At 44.9% G+C, this 19,088-nt stretch overlaps 2 protein-coding genes across 2 annotated transcripts; both read right to left on the minus strand.

Moving 5' to 3' along the window:
- Positions 1-1,797: 1,797 nt before the first annotated feature.
- rpgrb (retinitis pigmentosa GTPase regulator b) lies at positions 1,798-14,183 on the minus strand. Its single transcript, XM_070549638.1, has 14 exons — positions 13,925-14,183; positions 12,104-12,229; positions 11,880-11,972; positions 10,538-10,600; positions 10,302-10,460; positions 8,595-8,744; positions 8,202-8,360; positions 6,135-6,290; positions 5,931-6,055; positions 5,658-5,849; positions 5,396-5,573; positions 4,640-4,734; positions 4,506-4,565; positions 1,798-4,154 (listed from the first exon to the last, which is right to left on the minus strand). The coding sequence occupies exons 1-14, from the start codon at positions 13,953-13,955 to the stop codon at positions 1,920-1,922; spliced, it is 3,822 nt and encodes a 1,273-aa protein (XP_070405739.1). The 5' UTR covers positions 13,956-14,183; the 3' UTR covers positions 1,798-1,919.
- Positions 14,184-14,824: 641 nt separating this feature from the next.
- LOC107384635 (tyrosyl-DNA phosphodiesterase 2) lies at positions 14,825-17,625 on the minus strand. Its single transcript, XM_015957987.3, has 6 exons — positions 17,428-17,625; positions 16,717-16,836; positions 16,547-16,641; positions 16,358-16,476; positions 16,085-16,255; positions 14,825-15,868 (listed from the first exon to the last, which is right to left on the minus strand). The coding sequence occupies exons 1-6, from the start codon at positions 17,490-17,492 to the stop codon at positions 15,587-15,589; spliced, it is 852 nt and encodes a 283-aa protein (XP_015813473.1). The 5' UTR covers positions 17,493-17,625; the 3' UTR covers positions 14,825-15,586.
- Between the last annotated feature and the right edge of the window lie 1,463 nt (positions 17,626-19,088).

Raw genomic sequence — 19,088 nt, forward strand, 5'->3', positions numbered from 1 at the left:
TGGGTCGACCCAGGGGCCTCCTGCCGGCAGGACATGCCCGAAACACCTCCCCGGGGAGGCGTCCAGGAGGCATCCTGACCAGATGCCCAAACCACCTCAACTGGCTCCTTTCGATCCGGAGGAGCAGCGGTTCTACTCCGAGTCCCTCCCGAATGTCCGAGCTCCTCACCCTATCCCTAAGGCTGAGCCCGGCCACCCTATGGAGGAAACTCATTTCGGCCGCTTGTATCCGCGATCTCGTTCTTTCGGTCATTACCCAAAGCTCATGACCATAGGTGAGGATTGGGACGTAGATCGACCGGTAAATCGAGAGCCTGGCTTTCTGGCTCAGCTCCCTCTTCACCACGACAGATCGGGTCAGCGTCCGCATCACTGCAGACGCCGAACCAATCCGCCTGTCGATCTCCCGATCCCTCCTACTCTCACTCGTGAACAAGACCCCAAGATACTTAACTCCTCCACTTGAGGTAGGACCTCTCCCCCGACCCGGAGTTGGCAAGCCACCCTTTTCCGGTCGAGAACCATGGTCTCAGATTTGGAGGTGCTGATCCTCATCCCAGCCGCTCCACACTCGGCCGCGAACCTACCCAGCAAGAGCTGAAGGTCAGAGCTGGATGAAGCTAGGAGGACCACATCATCCGCAAAAATCAGAGACGAGATTCTCCTGCCACCAAACTCGACACACTCCACACCACGGCTGCGCCTAGAAATTCTGTCCATAAAAGTGATGAACAGAACCGGTGACAAAGGGCAGCCCTGGCGGAGTCCAACCCTCACAGGGAACAGGTCCGACTTACTACCAGCTATGCGGACCAAACTCACGCTCCTCTGGTAAAGGGACTGAATGGCCCTTAACAGAAAGCCACCCACCCCATACTCCTGGAGCGTCCCCCACAGGGTGCCCCTGGGGACACGGTCATAAGCCTTCCCCAAATCCACAAAGCACATGTGGATTGGTTGGGCAAACTCTCATGCCCCCTCCATCACCCTTGCAAGGGTATAGAGCTGGTCCACAGTTCCACGGCCAGGACGAAAACCACATTGCTCCTCCTCAATCTGAGATTCAACTATCGATCGGCCCCTCCTCTCCAGTACCTTGGAGTAGACCTTTCCAGGGAGGCTGAGGAATGTGATTTAAAAAGGTAGAAACAACATTTATTACAAACAGAACTGAAATCTTTAAAACACCATATGGATGAAAAACTGAATAAATAAAAAGGCATTGATGAGTCATCAGGTGGAATTCTAGAGTGAAACTCAAATATAACAAACTGAGACCAAAACACAAACCTTGAGAAAAAAAATTAATAAAACTATTGAAAATCCCCAAATAACCACAAACTTTAAATGTTCTCAAGAGATTCTGGTGTGAAAATGTCAGAAGTCTGTTGGAGACCAGGTGGTGGTCAGCAGGCAGCTCTTTTCCAGGACAGAGCTGTAGGTCTGCGTGACCTGGTCCCACGTCCATTTATGAGCTCCGCTCACACACGGCGTTTGCTCTGGCTGAACCTAGTCTGGAGCAGGAGCAGCAGGAAACAGCAGCAGGGATTTCCAGGTCAGTGGTGAACCCAACTCAAACACCAGTTCCTGCCTCTTCTCCAGCAACAAGGTGACATTTCATCATCTTAACACTAGTTCTAAATCCGAAGGTTTTTATTGCCATATGTACAAGAATCATCACGTTAGGAAATCGCTGCGGTACTTGGTTCACACGTTCACTAGTTTCACCAGCTCACATGGCCTTTCAGGGGATGGGTCCACATGGGGCTGGGGTCCTACAGCCGTTTGAGACCAATGGGTTTGGGTTAGGTTCTCGTCTCTCTGGTCGATTGGTGGGTCAGCTAACTGGTTGTTGAGTTGACTGGTTGGTTGGTGGGTTGACTGGTTGGTTGGTGGGTTGACTGGTCAGAGAGCTACTGTTACTTCAAGTGGAGGTATTTGGGTAAAACATCATCCCAGAACTCCTCTTCCTCACCGGCTGATGGACCTTTACCTCCTGACCTTCTTTTGATTTCAGCTGCAGATTTACTACTTTGTCCTTTTGGATCTGAAGAGGTTTTCTTTTTAACAAGCTGCTCCTCTTCCTCATCCATTTCCTCCTCCCCCTCCTCTTCTTCTTCATCATCCTCCTCCTCTTCAGCTTCTTTTTCCTCTTCATCCTCCTCATCCTCCTTTTGAGCTTCTTCTTCCTCTTCATCCTCCTCATCCTCCTTTTGAGCTTCTTCTTCCTCTTCATCCTCCTCATCCTCCTTTTGAGCTTCTTCTTCATCCTCCTCATCTTCCTCTTGAGCTTCTTCTTCCTCTTCATCCTCCTCATCCTCCTTTTGAGCTTCTTCTTCATCCTCCTCATCTTCCTCTTGAGCTTCTTCTTCCTCTTCATCCTCCTCATCTTCCTCTTGAGCTTCTTCTTCTTCCTCTTCATCCTCCTCTTCAGCTTCTTCTTTTTCACTTTCTTCCTCTTCTTGTTCATCATCACTTCCTTCCTCCTCTTCCTTTTGACTTTCTTCCTCTTCTTGTTCATCGTCACTTCCTTCCTCCTCTTCCTTTTGACTTTCTTCCTCTTCTTGTTCATCATCACTTCCTTCCTCCTCTTCCTCATCCTCTTCTTTTTCACTTTCTTCTTCTTCTTGTTCATCGTCACTTCCTACCTCCTCTTCCTCCTCCTCTTCACATTCTTCCTCTTCTTCACTTTTTCCCTCACCCTCTTCTTCATTTTCACTTTCTTCTTCTCCCTCAGTTTCTTCACTTTTGCTCTCCTCTTCAGCACTAGTTTGTTTTTCCTCTTCTTCTGCCTCTTTGCTCTCTTCCTCGTTCTCTTCTTCATGCTCTGATAACTTAGACATCTCACTTTCATCCTCTTCTTCCTCACTCTTGCTTTTCAAACTTTCCTCTTCTTCCTCGTTTTCAGTCTCACTTCCTTTACTCTCAGTCTCTTGACTCGACCCTTCCTCCTCCTCTTCTTCCTCCTCTACTTCTTGGCGCTTCCTCTCCTTCTCTTTCATATAATCTTCACTATCTGTAGCCCCACTTGTTTTCTCCTCTTCCTCCTCGTCTTCCCCAGCTTCAGATGAGTCTTCTGATTGAAGAGTGTTGCTGTCCTCTTCATTTTTATTCGGATCACTGACCTCCTCTTCTTCTTGACTCATATCTGGGCTGGTTCTCCTGCTTTCCTCCTCCTCCTCCTCCCGTCCCAATACAGAACCTGTCAGCTCCTCGCCTTCATCCTGACTCGTGTCCTTCTCGTCCCAGCTTGTATCCTTACTTGTGTTCTTCACATCTTCACTTGTATCTTCGTCCTGTCTCGTGTCTTTCTGGTCCTGACTTGTGTCCCCATCCCGACTCGTCCCCTGTTCTGGAGGCTCAGCAGCAGGTATGATGTTAATGCTAACAACTGATTTGTTGCTAAAATCTCTGGACTCCTCACTTCCTGATCTGGTCGCAGCGCTCAGAGGAAAACCGTGGCTCCTCTCGGAGGGTGACGGAGAGCTGGATGTGATCCTGGATCTCATTTCTTGGACTAAAACGGCTCCCGCTGCCAGTGATGCAGCTCCAGCAAGCAGACACAGATCTGACGATTTTTTATTCAGAGCTTCTCTTTTGTTTTTCAGATCCTTTGACTTTTTTGATAAGTCTGTGTTTTGTTTTGGTTCGGAAGCGGGTTTCTCCTCTGTGATTGGCTGAGAGCTCCTTCCACTCTCTTCATCAGTTAGGTTCTTCAGGTGGGAACCAGGTGAGTCTGTTTGAGCAGGAGAGCTGATTGTCGGTTTACTTTTAACCCTCAGCGGTTTGGACTCCCCCCTTTTAGCTGTGGCACTTAAAACCTTCTGTCTGGTTTCTGGACTTGGTTTCCAGGCTGCTGCTGGCTTCCTGCTCACTCCCATCAGCTGTTTTCCACCCTGAGCTGGTTTAGGATGCCGTTTGAATGCTGGCTTCTTGACTTCATCGACACTTGGAACTTGTTTTTTGTTCGGTCTCCTTCCCAGCTGCTCCACAGCCAAGATGAGGTTCTCGTTGTTCTGGCTTGTCTTCTTCTGTTTCTGCAGATTTGGAGAGGCCAAAGAGCCGCTGCTCTTCAGCAGCTCGGTGGGTAACGCCCGGCTACGAGAGTCACTTCTCTCCTCTGACTTGTGTTCTTTTATGGACTTACCCTTCCTCTGTCCCCAGCACAGGAAAGCAAGAAGAGGATGAAAAATAGGCATATATTTAAAAATAGAAGAAAAAAAACATGCAGAAAAAGCAGAATCTGCTAGCGGTGTGAGGCGGTTTCTGCTTTCCTGTCTCCTTACAATCTCTGTCCAAACAACAGAGGACTAGCCAAATGATAAAAATCCGTCTACACAAATTCTACAGTTTTGATTTGATTTGTTATTCTTTAGACAAAGATGAACCAGAAACAGCTTAAGAAACCAGCAGAGAGAAAGAATAACTGATCCGGTGCTGGTGAGGAGATGAATAAATCAAAACAGACTGAGTAAAAGCAGGTGATGAGGTTAATGCTGGCTCACCTTCTGCAGAGGAGACAGCGTCAGTGATTTATCACTGGGATCCATCTTCATCACATGTGTCTGTCAAGAGTCACAAAGAAGAAAATGAGCTCGATCCAAATATTTGGGTTTGGATTAACTCAGCGATCCCACACCATGTTGAGGAAGTCTGTGGTTTCTCCAAGGCCTCCAACGCTGTCGGTGTCCGTCAGGCTCGCCACAACGCCGTCTGCCTCTCCGTTCGGCTGCTCTGGAAATGCACAACACACTTCAGCGGCCCAACACACAGTCATCATGGGAGACAGTGGCTCGGGGGTTATGAGTTCACCCCATAATCAGAGGGTTGCTGGACCAAACCCAGGCCTCGTCCATGTGAACGATGGCGTCCCTGACATAAAGCGCTGTACCCTCATGCATCATGAGGGGCGTTTTCGTCCATTTGGACAGTTCTTCCCAGTAGGTCATTTTAACAGCGTTTGTGCTTCTGGTCCAGATTTCTATAACGAAACTTGTCTCGAAAATGTTTGAAATTCAAACACCGGACCCTCTGACCACCGTCAGCCAGCAGGCAGCGAGGGTGTAGCGTCTTGCACAACAACTGCGAAAGATAACACCAGATGCAAACCTGCAACTTGGCACGTTACTGGTGGGAAGAGAGGCTCTTCTGGGTTACTGGGTGGGCCCTCACCTCCTCCACCACCATCACAAACATGTTTTATATAGACCTGGTATAGCTTGTTTACAAATCTGTATAAAATGTCTCCTCTAAATGAAAATAAATGTAGCACACTGTAAAAATGATAAAATGTGTAAAATACATAAAAAAAAATCTAATCTATTTTAGTGTCAATTAGTTAATTATTTTTTTAAATCCCCTTCATAATCCCAGTGTGAGGAAAAAGAGGTGGTACCCTGCTGGGTGGAGTCGGAGCTCTCCTGCTGGTTTGGGACCTTTCTGTGGCTCAGCTCAGGTAGGGGCAGTCCGGGTGGGGCGGTCTGACGGGAGACAGGAAGAGGGAGCTGACGGAGGCTGGGCATCATGGAGGGCAAAGTCTGTAACGTGGTTCCGAACTGGTCTGGAGATCGTTCCTAATCACAGAAGTTAGCTCTGATTAGATGAGCGGGTAAATGTTTCTGGGTTAAGCGAGACGAGTTTTCAGTGTGAACACAAACCCTCTCCCTTCGGCGAACCCGAGCAGAGAGGCTCCTCTGGAGCGTCGAGGAGTCGTTTGTTTCACCCAGCAGCTCCACGTAGGGTTTTTCCAGGAAGTCCTCGGTCACGTCGTCCTCCTCCAGAGTCACTTCAGCGGCGAGGGGATCTCTGGGTCGGGCCAGAACAACCATGTGACAGCCACCGCACGCCACCTGGACAGCAGGAGAACTACATCAGCATCATTCTGCTGTCCACCATTGACCCATTAAAGCAGAAAGGGGTCGAACGCTCACCGCCTGGACGTCGTACTTCAGAAAGCGCGGACACAGCGTGGGTTTAAACTGATTGGTGAAGTTTTCCTCTCCCAGACCCAGTTTTCCATGTCGGCCATCTCCAAACGTGTACAGCAGCCCGCCGCCTGACAAAAGACTCAGGTTGTCAGCCAATCAGGAGCCCAGTTTGGATCAGACGCTGAGGTAAAGTTAGCTGGTGCTCACCTGCGATGACAGCTGTGTGGTTTTCGCCACAGGACACGTGACGCGCCCGGTTCTTCCTGAAGTGTTCGACTGAACGCGGCAGCCGAGACTCAAAGATGAACGTCCCGTGGCCGAGCTGTCCGAACTGACCCAGGCCAAAGGTGTAAACATCGTCCTCTGAAAGGGTTAAAGTTTGATTTAATCAAATGTTTTATGTAATAACTGTTCTGTCTGGAGTTTCTCTTATTCAACATGTTGTTTTAGGGAACAGAAATTTTAAAATCACCTGTTTAATCTACTGTGGTGTGAAAAGTAAAAAATACAAATTTACAAATAAATTGTCATAAAAATTTTTTACAATTGAAGAAAAAAGTATTTTATTCATGCAAATAATAAACAAACAATAAAACTATTAAAACTGCTAGAATTATAAATAAAAGACAATAAAGAAAACTCAGACCAAAACAATTATTCAAATTATTTTTTACTAAACTTTTTTTTTTTAAATCACAAAACTATTTTTCGTTGTCGTCTTCCTCCGCTTATCCGGGTCCGGGTTGCGGGGGCAGCATCCCAACTAGGGACCGTCCTCTCCCCGGCTAACTCCACCAGCTCCTCCGGCAGGACCCCAAGGCGTTCCCGGACCAGATTGGAGATGTAACCTCTCCAACGTGTCCTGGGTCGACCCGGGGACCTCCTGCTGGCAGGACATGCCCGAAACACCTCCCCAGGGAGGCGTCCAGGAGGCATCCTGACCAGATGCCCAAATAGGGATGGGTACCTTTGACATTTGAATCGATCTGGTACTAATTCCCGGTACCTAGGAATCGATACCGGTACTTAACGGTACCAATTTTTGATACTTTTGAGTGTTTATTATTTTAATTCTCTTTTATAATTAAATATATATTTTTCTCAATATATAACAATATTTGATAAATATCACGATAAATAACATACAACTGTTTGTATTTTAACATCGTCCTTGTAGTTTTATAAGCTGATAATTAAACTGAAGCAAACATCTTTACTGTGAACTAAATTTACTGTGTATCTTCATTCCTTTTGCCGTCCTTTTTCATTTGATTTTTCCTACTGGGAAGTTAGAATTTCCGAGGAGAAAGCGAACGCACCATTAGCTGATAACAACGGTGGCAATGGAAGCTAACATATCAAGCTAGCGTTATCTTAAACAGTTTATTTAGCTGCTGGAGCAGATTAAAACGATGATGCCTCACACTCAGATCGTTGTTGCTGGTTTCATCTTCACCCATTCACCCGTCGCATTTAGTAAAGTGAAGCCAAACTTTAGAGCGCGTTCATGTTGTTCTAGTCGGAAATTCGGAGTTCCGAGGAGAAAGCGAACGCACCATTAGCGAAACGGAAGCTAACATATCAAGCTAATTATATTTACCTACTGGAGCAGATTAAGATGAGGATGTCTCATTTAGATCGTTGTCGCTGGTTTCATCATCACCCAGTTACCCATCACATTTAGTGAAGTGGACCCAAGCTTTAGCGTGCGTTCTCTCTACCGTGCTGCTCTGTTTACAACTGGTTCACAGCAAGCGACGACAAAACGCTCTTGCGCATGCGCAGCTGTCTAGGCAAGTTCTCGTTATGATGGACGGGTACCGAAACGAGGCACCGTTTGAAATGACGTGAATCGGTGCTCGGTCGGTACTATGGAATTCGGTCGGTACCTTAAAAAGTACCGAATTCGGTACCCATCCCTATGCCCAAACCACCTCAGCTGGCTCCTTTCGATACGGAGGAGCAGCGGTTCTACTCCGAGTCCCTCCCGAATGTCCGAGCTCCTCACCCTATCTCTAAGGCTGAGCCCGGCCACCCTACGGAGGAAACTCATTTCGGCCGCTTGTATCCGAAAACTATTTTTCAATTCAATAAAATAAAATAAAAAATCAAATCAAACAATTTAATATAAGAAACTATTTGAGCTATTTCAGATTTAAAAATAAATCAGATTAATTTGGTGAGCATTAGAAACTCTTCCTAAACACAAACATCAACCTGTAATTAGATGTCATTCTGTTTATCCGATGTGTTTGTAATCCTGCAATCCTGTACCTGTAAGCGCAACCGTGTGCCCGCCGCCACAGGCCACCTTCCTCACCGGCGCCTTGATATTCTTCACCCGTTGAGGAAGTCGGTGTGCAGAAAGCTGCTCGGTACCCAGACCCAATTTCCCGCTGTCCCGCTCCCCAAATGTGTACAGAGCTCCGTCCACTGAAACACCAAACATGGTTAAACACCTTTACCTGTGATGGAGGTTTGTCCACCATGACAATTAAGATTTTGTTTCTGTTGTATCATATTTCATCTTCACATTCTACCAGAAGCTTCAGACTTTAAAAAACGGCTCAAAAAAAAGAATAAATGTTACAAAAACTTTATTTTCTCTGTTATCTTTTATTTTTACGTGTTCAGAACAACTCTGCTCTCGTCAGAGCTCGTTCTTACCCGTGACTAAAGCAGAGTGGTAGTACCCGCAGGACACCCAGCTGATGGGACGTCCCACGCTGACTTCCTGTGGCGAGGATGCCTGACTCTCCTTCCCCAGACCGATCTGACCCTCGGTGTTGTCGCCCCACATGAACAGTTTTCCACTCGCTGTAAACATCACGTTCAACACAGCCGCACGTCAGCCACACCAGAACATAAACAACTCGTCTGTGTTTGCAGCTTGTTTGTCATTTTCTTCACTTAATTACAATTTTTTTATTACCTAAACCTTTTGTCATTACGTTTTTGTTGTTTATCTCATTTATAATATTGTTTTAACAAAAACAAAAAACGTGGCAGAAAATTAATTATTTCATAATAAATACATTTTTAATAACATCTTCTTTAATTTTGTGATCAAACTAAAATAATCCTGAACAATTTCTGATTTCTATCCATCCATTTTTGACAACTTTTCCCGGGTCGGGTCGCGGGGGCAGCAGCCTAAGCAGGCAGGCCCAGACTTCCCTCTCCCCAGCCACTTGGGCCAGCTCCCCCGGGGGAGTCCTACGGCGTTCCCTAACCAGCTGAGAGACATAGGCCGTGTTCGAGTTGAGCAGCGCCTCGTCTGGAAAACAGACGAGAGCAGACGGAAGCAGCAGGGGGGGTGGCTGAAAGCCGGCGTTTAAGTTGGACAGATTTCCCTACATGTGTAGCTCGGGGGTGACGAAGGCTGAAGATATCGCGTTATAGTCGGTTAGAGTTCACACTTGTTTAATTATTTATTTTATTTCTGCTGCCTGTTAGCAGCTGAAACACATCCTCACGTGCTTGTGGATATCATATATTGTATATGGAGACATGACTGTAATAATAAGAAAAGGTTATCAGCTGTAGGTTTAGTGTGTTCATAGGAAACGTGACAAAATAACACAAAACACATTTCTCTTTAAGGCCTATATTGTCATCATCAACATTACATGATTTACAGAATACATGTGACCAACTAACATTTCATGTTCTACCACCGGATGTTTGGATCAAAATATGAACCAATCAGATCTTAGATCAGGTGAGAGCCAGGCGTTTCCCGTCATCCTCTAGGTTTTGCAGCCGGTGGAGAGCAACTGCAGCACCTTGCTCCAAACTCTGCGGCCGCCTTGATCTCACGAAGTTATCGTTGCCTACGTATGCATGACGTCAGAGCAAGTCGGCATCAGGTCGGACACAAATCTAACCGGCATGCAGTGCTCGCCGATCACCGCTGGTCTAATCTGCGCAGAACTGGCTCATCTCGAACACGGCTATAGTCCCTTCAACGCGTCCTGGGTCTACCTTTAGGTCTCCTCCCGGTTGGACGTGCCCAGAAAACCTCACCAGGTAGGAGTCCACGAAGCCTCGTAACTAGATGCCCGAGCCACCTCAACTGGCACCTCTCCATGTATCTGATTTGTGCTTCTATTAATTTGAGTTATAAAATGATTTTTGATGAAGCAATTGAAACGTATTGATCTGTGTTTAATTTCTCTATTTTGTTTATGGGGCAATGGTGGCTAAAGGGTTCGCCCGGTAACCGGTGGGTTGCTGGTTCAGACCCACATTTTTGATGACCAAGTGTCTTAATTATGTCTCAAATTGGTCACAATTTTCCCTCCAACTCCCCACCAGGTGGCTTCATATGTATCCACCTAAGGGAGAAGGTTTCCATCCGCTGCCACAACTCACCTGTGAGAGCAGCTGAAGTGTTTGAGCCAGCTGCGAGCATCCTGATTGGTCCATGTGAGTCGAAGAACCCGACTCTCTGGAAGGTCGTCCTCTCCTCGCAGTCTCCAAGTCCAAGCTGACCCTCGCTGTTCCCACCGCAGGAGAACACTCTTCCCTGCGCTGGAGACAAACACACAGCTAGCTTAGTATGCACCTGTAACTGAAGAAAAAACACTCATCAGGGATCGTAAACCCACCTGTGCAGATGATCGAGTGGTTTCGTCCACACGCGACTAGACAAACTTTCTCAGACTTCAGAGCTGAAAAATAAAACAGGAGGAAGTTTTTTTCTCTAAGAATTCAATTTGCATACAGAAGTTTGATTAAACTTTATTTAAAAGTCATTATAAAACAGGAGTAAATGTAAGTGCAGAAAAAACTCACTTTTAACTCTGTTTTGTTTGTTTAAACTGATAACCTGCAGACTAAAGCAGATTATACACCCTCCAGATAAGAATTACATTACATCCAGTTTGTTTCACCTTTTGCTCAACTTGGGTCCAGAGGAACAAAGACAAAGACCCAAGTTAGAAATCTTGGTGTCATAATTAAATCAGACCTGAACTTCACTGGTCACATTAGAGAGCAAGTCATCCCCTGCCAGATTCTTACTCAACTCCCACTTCCTGTTTGAAAAATGCAACAAATGCTGTTGCCTAGCAGACCGAGAGGGCGGAGCCGCTAACAAATACACGCACTCACGACATTGTGACATCATAGTGTACCTCTTAGCCAATAGCGATGGCAGATTTAAATTCAAATGCAGCACGACTCAGAGGTCTCGTGTCCAGACAGGACCTGGAGAAACTCATTCATGTGTTCATCTCCAGCAGGCTGGACTATTGCAATTTGGTCTTCCCAAATAAGCTGTGAAGCAACTGCAGCTTATTCAGAACACTGCTGCTAGAGTCCTAACAAGAACCGTGAGAACCGAACACACCACTCCTGTTCTTAAATATCTGCACTGGTTACCAGCAAACTACAGAATCGATTTAAAAGCACTTCTACTAGTTTATAAATCACTCAGTGGCATGGGGCCGGAACACATATCAGATCTCCTTCCTGTATCTACGCCCAGCAGGGCTCTGAGATCCTTAGGGAACAGTCAGCTGGTAGAACCGGGTCAGAACCAAACAGGGTGAAGCTGCTTTTAGCTAATATGCTGCTCATAGACGGAATCAGCTTCCTCATGACCTCAAATGTGCCCCAACTCTAAAAACTTTAAAATCTGGATTGAAAAACCTTCGTGTTTTCATCAGCCTTTCACTAAATGTTCATATGCTGCACCTTCTGCACTGTGACTGCTCTCCCTTTAACTTTGTTTCTTTTTCATTTTTAAATAGTATTTTCTGTCACGTCGATTTTAATGTTCTTGCTAATGGAAAGCACAATGAATTGTCTCTGTGTATGAAATGTGCTATAAAAATAAAGCTGCCTTGCCTTTTTCAGCCTGCTTCCTCTTTGCTGTTAGGAGGGTGAACCTTCTAACTGAGGTGATTCAGACCAAGTCAGTAAAATCGAGGTTATTTAAAGACTGACCTTTGACACAGGTGGGTTTATTCACCGTGAGTTTGGACCCCAGACCCAGCTGACCCCAGTTGTTGCTGCCAAACATGAAGAGCTTCCCGTTTTCTGCAGAAACAAAAACAAGATCTGATCAGAAACCGCTTTGGGATTTTTTTTTTCCCAGACTGGTATCAAACTACAACTATTCACAGATTACAATGCAAATGAAAATTATCAGATATGAAAATGCATCCAACCTGTTATTAAGGCGGTATGTTCATCCCCACAAGCAATGGTTTGAGGGACGTCATTTTTTAGCCAGAATTTACTGGGGATGTTTTCTGCAAACTTGCTCTTTCCGAAAGTAAAAACTGCTCCCGAATCTGGAAGAAAAAAGAAAACTGCATCTAAATTTCTGAGTGTCAACAGGCTAAACCTTCACCTTTGACCTTTGATCAGCACCAAAAATACCAACAGAATGTAACTGTCTTAACTTTAAGTTATCTGAGCAATAAGAGTTTTATTTTACATCAACTACAGGAAAACCTTCAGCTTGTAGTGGCACATCAAGTAAAACTTACATTTAAATAATTTTTGTTTGAAGACTCAAACATTTTTAAATGAAATATTTATTTTCTGTTTTGTGGTTTAAACATGAAACAAGGTGTGTACAATGAACTGGTTTCTGGTTCGTTTTTGTCTAAAGAATAACAAATCAAATCAAAACTGTAGAATTTGTGTAGAAGGATTTTTTATCATTTGGCTAGTGCTCTGTTGTTTTGACAGAGATGTAAGGAGACAGGAAAACAGAAACAGCCTCACACAGCTAGCACATTCTGCTTTTTCTGCATGTTTTTTAAATACATGCCTATTTTTCATCCAGTGAAACAAGTTGTAAAATGAACTGTAACGGGTCTGTGGACTCTGGAGCCTCATGTGACACCTCAGCCCACCTGAGTGACTCCAGAAACAGACCAGAGTAACATTAATATTCAAACTGACAATACAGATGGGTCGATTTAGCAGTTTTTCCCATGCAAACCTTTTGCAATATGTTTCTGTTGAAGATGACACTAAAACTAAAACACAATAAAGGTTAAAATTCTTTCTCTAAATCGTGTCTAAAATTTGTTCACTACTATTTCATAATTGTATTTTATTTACATCCATAGATCTGCCATATGTAACCTCTAGTTTGTACTTTTGTTGCACATTGTCCTTACCTATTTGTTGTTATTTTGCTAACTGTGCACAAACACCTCTAGGTATTTCCCCCTTTTTACCTCATATACTTCTATTATTTTACAATTTTGCTTTTTGCACCAGAGCACAAGGAAACACCACTTGAATTCAGTGATGTCTTGTTGTGCATGTTTTGGCAATAAAGAAAACAGAACTGCTTGTTTTGCTGTTTGTTAGCTTGCTCCCCTGCTCAGTATTGACGGAGTTTATTGCTCTGTAATAAATGAAAAGAGCCTAAACTGTTTGTTCTTTCCTTTTATACAACCTCCTACAAAATAAAAGTCTCTGTGTAACACCAACTGTAAGAAAATAACGAAGCTTTCTTCTACATTTAGTGACTCTGAAGAAATAATATTAAATATGAAATACTGTAAAATGACTCTATCCCTCGTAGAGGCTGCAGACCGCAGTTCTAAAACACAAGCACCAGTCACACTGGGACAGATTCGCAGCTGGACGTGTTTCAAATTAATTAATACTTGATGGCTAACGAGGCGAAACCTCTGTATAGATTTTTAGGTTTTTTTTTTTTTTTACTTTTGAAGTTCTGTTTTACAAAAGAAAGTTGAAGAAAACCCTTAACGTGATGCAGACTGGATGTTAAAGCAGTAACAGAGAATAACGAACAAAAACAGATGGGTTTATGACAGTTTGTGGGAAGAAAAGACCAAAGTAAAATGTTTATCTTCAGTTAGCCTGTAGGCTAAAGTAGAAGCTAACATACCAGCCTAGCATCACTAATTAGCCAAACGTGAACAGTTAAACACTTTCCGGTAATAAACAAGCTTCACCGTCAAGTCCCGGTAATAAAACACGATTAAAACTAGAGGGTTTACCCGGTATTTCGTCTTCAGCCTCCTCTGCCATCTCTGCGGGGCTTTAATCCGCTTTGCTGCGTGTTGTGGGCGCGTTGGTACCCCCTCTGGTTCAGAAGCCCGGAAGTAAACAAAACTTCTCCAAGGCTACGAGACTAATCACGTGACCTTTAAAGGGGCTGCCGTTAGTATGTAAATAAACCCCAAAATAACTTTTTTTTTTGCTAATTAACTGTATAAATGAGTCTTTACAAATGAAATATTTCCGTTTCTGTGCAGTTTTGACATGTCTTTGTAACTTGATTAAATCTAGAATCTGGGTCTAAAACGTCTTAGTGCCACCCTGTGGCAGAACGGCGGCTACTGCATTTTAAACTTGTGATTGACTGGGGCTGGTACAATTTAACGTCATCGGTACAGTCTCCTCCCACTCCCCCTCCCTCCCAGGATGGAAATTCCCCACACTTGGCCATTAGTAAGTAAAAGTTTATTTATATAGCGCCTTTCACGGATATAAATCACAAAGCGCTCTACAACATGATAAAGATCAGGGCAAATACCTCTAACCAATAAGAACATCAGAAAAACAATAGCAGTGATAAACGTAGAAAATAAAATCATGAGTATAAACAAAGTGAAGGTGTGAACCCGAACAAAGCCATCATTCTGAAACATTTAGGTAGGGAACGCCTGGATGAAAAGGTGAGTTTTTAGATTATTTTTAAAGACCTCTACAGTGTTAGAGAGACCGAGATTTGAAGGTAGACTGTTCCAAAGTCTGGGTGCAATAGTCTGAAAGGCCCTGTCCCCTTTGGTTTTCAGTCTGGTTCGAGGAACAGCCAGGAGGTTTTCAGATGTGGATCTAAGGTTGCGAGAGGTGGTGTGTGGGGATAAAACATTACACTCTATGCCTCCTGGCAATGCCCACTTTCATGGCATTTTTCACATCTTGACTAAGGGTGGAGTTACATTTTCTGATGGTGTGCGGTACCTCTTTAAACCTTAACCCAAAATAACCCTAAACAAAGAAAAATATAATCCTGCAGTAAAACTATATTTCTGTCAAAATTAACAATGGCATTCATTTTTAAGTTTTCATAAGGACTATTGACACATTTATTTGTGAGTAACTGTCAGTTTACTGCCTCATTATCTTAGAACAAGTTTTTTTAAAGATAATTTTCTTTAAATACGTTTCAGCAGTTTTACAGTTTTCTTAATTGAAGAACGATTAACATTTTATGTGATTCCTAAGATCCAAATCATCAAAAGAACATTTGACACCACAAATCGTGTCTTTACTAAAAAGTTGGTGCTGACAAACGTTATCCACTAGACAATTCTGTGTTGCTGTTTTTTTGGGGGGGATTTTTATGTTAAGAAATTGTTGCCATCAAACAAATGAGACGCTCTCTCATGCAGGTGGTCAAATTTAAATCTGAAGTGTTGCTTTTGAATTTAGCAAAGATGTAGTTCTTATTAAAAAGAACATTTGAACCTGCACTAGCTGTTTGAGATGCATGCATGTTATCTAATGGGCTTTATAAAACTGGGTTTCCCTTGACAGAAATGTTCCTACAGTACTTTTCTGTTCACACATATATTGAACAGATGTGCACTTATTAATGAAAATGGGAAGTTCTTGTAAGACAGACAAAAGAAAACGCATCATTCATTTTACATTTACTCGACGGAGAACATGCAATAGATTCCCCAGTGGTCGCTGGTGAAGCGGCCACACCTGAGCTCCTCCAGTCCAATCAGGGCCATGCTGTGGGGGTTCAGCCGTGGGACCCTGTCCTCGCAGGCTCGACGCAAGTAGACTCGGTCAAAACGGAAACGACACTTGAAGGCAATCTCATTGTTGTGGTTTGCCCCAGTGTCCCATGTGTAGCGGCACTTCTCCGGCTCTCCCAGCTGCTCCCACAGGTCACAGACAGAGCTGGGAATTCCCACTGCAGTTACCTGGAATGGGAATGACATTTATCAGACTAAATATAGCAGGTAAACAAACGGATGCAACTCTGCCTATTTTGCAGTGTTGTATTTTTATTTTTGAATTGCTATCTTTAAAAATAGGTGCCTGAAAGTTCCTTCATATTTAGGTCTCTCCTTTGCCTACATTACCCAGAGTGCATCATTTATTACAGCTAAAGCTAAAGCAGGAGGGTCTGAATGAACCTCATAGTCTCTCAGGTTGGTGTCCCCTCCAAACAGGACCGTCACATCATCAGGAGCCTCGCTCATCCTCTCCATCATCTTCTTCAACTGCCTCATCCTCTCTGTTGAGTTGGCCTTGCAGCTCTCAAAGTGAGACGTCATCAGACACAGTTTCTGGCCTCTGAACAAAACCTGAAATATAGAAGAACATTTGAAATGTTTGTTCTGTCTGAGGGGAAATCAGTCCATTTAAAACCAGAGAGGATCGGTTTTGCTGGAGCATTGTGCACAAACCTGTGCAACAAGCAGGCTCCTCCCCTGATGAGTGTTTGGAAAGCTGACAATCTCACTGTCCAGTAGTGTGAGTCGTGTCTTCTTCAGCAGCATCATGGTGAAATAACCTGTTTCACCACCTGTTAGGATCAGAACCCGGCTTCGAATGAGACTCCACCTCAGCTCCTACTCTAGCCTCATCATGGGTACCTTTTATGAAGGTGTAGGTGTCAGCCAGACGTCTGTACATGAAACGCACGTAGGGCTGGACTATTTCCTGCAGAAGCACCACGTCAGCAGCATATCTGTCCGGATGTTTAAAAATTATGTTTATGCTTAGTAAAAAAAAGACAGACTAAAAGACTTCAGAGTTTTCTCACGATGTCAAATATGAGCAGAGGCTTCTGGCTCTTTCTGGCTGATCTTCGTCATCTATACCATCCACGTTCCAGGTGATCAGCGACAGCTCGTCATCCTCTTTGGTTTTTCTTGTGTTCTCGCTGCAGAGAGAAGCGCTAATCTAAGATTCTTCAGAACTAGATCAGTAAATTCTCCAATACTGTCTCAACGGTGCCCCCAAGGGGTGGCCAGGGGAGGCCATGGCCACCCCCTAGAAAATTGCTGCTCACTGTTCACTCAAACGATACATTAAGCTTATTTATTCAAGACACAAATGTAAAACACAATAAAAATGATACAATTAATGTGTAAATAAATAATCAGAATAAAAAAGAATGCATGTTTCTGCTTCTCAACATTTAAAAATAAATGTTTTTATTTCCATAGTTTTTTGTGAACACAGCAACAGCAAAAAAAAAGTATTTTAAATGCATTATGAAAAAAAACATTTTAAATAACTGAACTGTATTTTTTTTAAATGTTTGTGTTTGTAAGATTTGAGTTAAATGTTCTGAATACATACTGTTTTGTGTGTGTGTGTGTGTGTGTGTGTGTTTTAAATAAAAACAAATAAAGGAGCAACACAGTGCATCGCCACAGGCTAAACTCTCCCAGAGTTACCACAAGGACCAATCTGGCCACCCTAATCAAAAATTTCTGGAGGTGCCCCTGGAGTGTCTGTGATGACCTACCTGTTTTCTGGAGTGTTTGTTGTGCTGCTTGAGGTCTTGTCCCCTTGTGATTTTTCAGGCTCCATGTCAGCTTGAAACTCTCTGATAGCTGTAAGGATGGACAGTTAAAGCTTTTCCACGAAGAGTAGGAGTGTGCTGCACCTTTTTGCTAAGATTAAAGGGGTGTGAGGTATTCATCAAAGGACAGAATTTTTCTGTTGCAACAAAGAAAGTCTCCCTGGCTGACTCAACCTGAAACTGACTGGTTATGGCAAGCCACTCTAACATTTATTAGGCAGACTAGCTGACACTCAAATATCTTCTTCCTAGTAAAAATTGTCTCGTCTCGTCTCGTCTTCCTCCGCTTATCCGGGTCCGGGTCGCGGGGGCAGCATCCCAACTAGGGAGCTCCAGGCCGTCCTCTCCCCGGCCTTGTCCACCAGCTCCTCCGGCAGGACCCCAAGGCGTTCCCGGACCAGATTGGAGATGTAACTTCTCCAACGTGTCCTGGGTCGACCCGGGGGCCTTCTGCCGGCAGGACATGCCCGAAACACCTCCCCAGGGAGGCGTCCAGGAGGCATCCTGACCAGATGCCCAAACCACCTCAACTGGCTCCTTTCGATCCGGAGGAGCAGCGGTTCTACTCCGAGTCCCTCCCGAATGTCCGAGCTCCTCACCCTATCTCTAAGGCTGAGCCCGGCCACCCTACGGAGGAAACTCATTTCGGCCGCTTGTATCCGCGATCTCGTTCTTTCGGTCATTACCCAAAGCTCATGACCATAGGTGAGGATTGGGACGTAGATCGACCGGTAAATCGAGAGCCTGGCTTTCTGGCTCAGCTCCCTCTTCCCCACGACAGATCGGCTCAGCGTCCGCATCACTGCAGACGCCGAACCAATCCGCCTGTCGATCTCCCGATCCCTCCTACCCTCACTCGTGAACAAGACCCCGAGATACTTGAACTCCTCCACTTGAGGTAGGACCTCTCCCCCGACCCGGAGGTGGCAAGCCACCCTTTTCCGGTCGAGAACCATGGTCTCAGATTTGGAGGTGCTGATCCTCATCCCAGCCGCTTCACATTCGGCCGCGAACCTACCCAGCAAGAGCTGAAGGTCAGAGCTGGATGAAGCTAGGAGGACCACATCATCCGCAAAAAGCAGAGACGAGATTCTCCTGCCACCAAACTCGACACACTCCACACCACGGCTGCGTCTAGAAATTCTGTCCATAAATGTGATGAACAGAACCGGTGACAAAGGGCAGCCCTGGCGGAGTCCAACCCTCACTGGGAACAGGTCCGACTTACTACCGGCTATGCGGACCAAACTCACGCTCCTCTGGTAAAGGGACTGAATGGCCCTTAACAGAAAGCCACCCACCCCATACTCCTGGAGCGTCCCCCACAGGGTGCCCCTGGGGACACGGTCATAAGCCTTCTCCAAATCCACAAAGCACATGTGGATTGGTTGGGCAAACTCCCATGCCCCCTCCATCACCCTTGCAAGGGTATAGAGCTGGTCCACAGTTCCACGGCCAGGACGAAAACCACATTGCTCCTCCTCTATCTGAGATTCAACTATCGATCGGACCCTCCTCTCCAGTACCTTGGAGTAGACCTTTCCAGGGAGGCTGAGGAGTGTGATCCCCCTATAGTTGGAACACACCCTCAGGTCACCCTTCTT

This window comes from Nothobranchius furzeri, chromosome 3, assembly GCF_043380555.1.
Source record: "Nothobranchius furzeri strain GRZ-AD chromosome 3, NfurGRZ-RIMD1, whole genome shotgun sequence".
Taxonomy (NCBI): Eukaryota; Metazoa; Chordata; class Actinopteri; order Cyprinodontiformes; family Nothobranchiidae; genus Nothobranchius; species Nothobranchius furzeri.

Bases quoted from the DNA above. Each gene is read 5' to 3' on its own strand.
- rpgrb (XM_070549638.1), bottom strand. From the start codon at position 13,955: ATGGCAGAGGAGGCTGAAGACGAAATACCGG. The intron at 11,973-12,103 runs GTTGGATGCATT...TTGTTTCTGCAG, and splicing joins ACATACCGCCTTAATAACAG to AAAACGGGAAGCTCTTCATG. The intron at 4,735-5,395 runs GTACCACCTCTT...GTGCATTTCCAG, and splicing joins CTCCGACTCCACCCAGCAGG to AGCAGCCGAACGGAGAGGCA.
- LOC107384635 (XM_015957987.3), bottom strand. From the start codon at position 17,492: ATGGAGCCTGAAAAATCACAAGGGGACAAGACCTCAAGCAGCACAACA. The intron at 16,837-17,427 runs GTAGGTCATCAC...TTCTCTCTGCAG, and splicing joins ACAAACACTCCAGAAAACAG to CGAGAACACAAGAAAAACCA. The intron at 16,477-16,546 runs GTACCCATGATG...TGATCCTAACAG, and splicing joins CACCTACACCTTCATAAAAG to GTGGTGAAACAGGTTATTTC.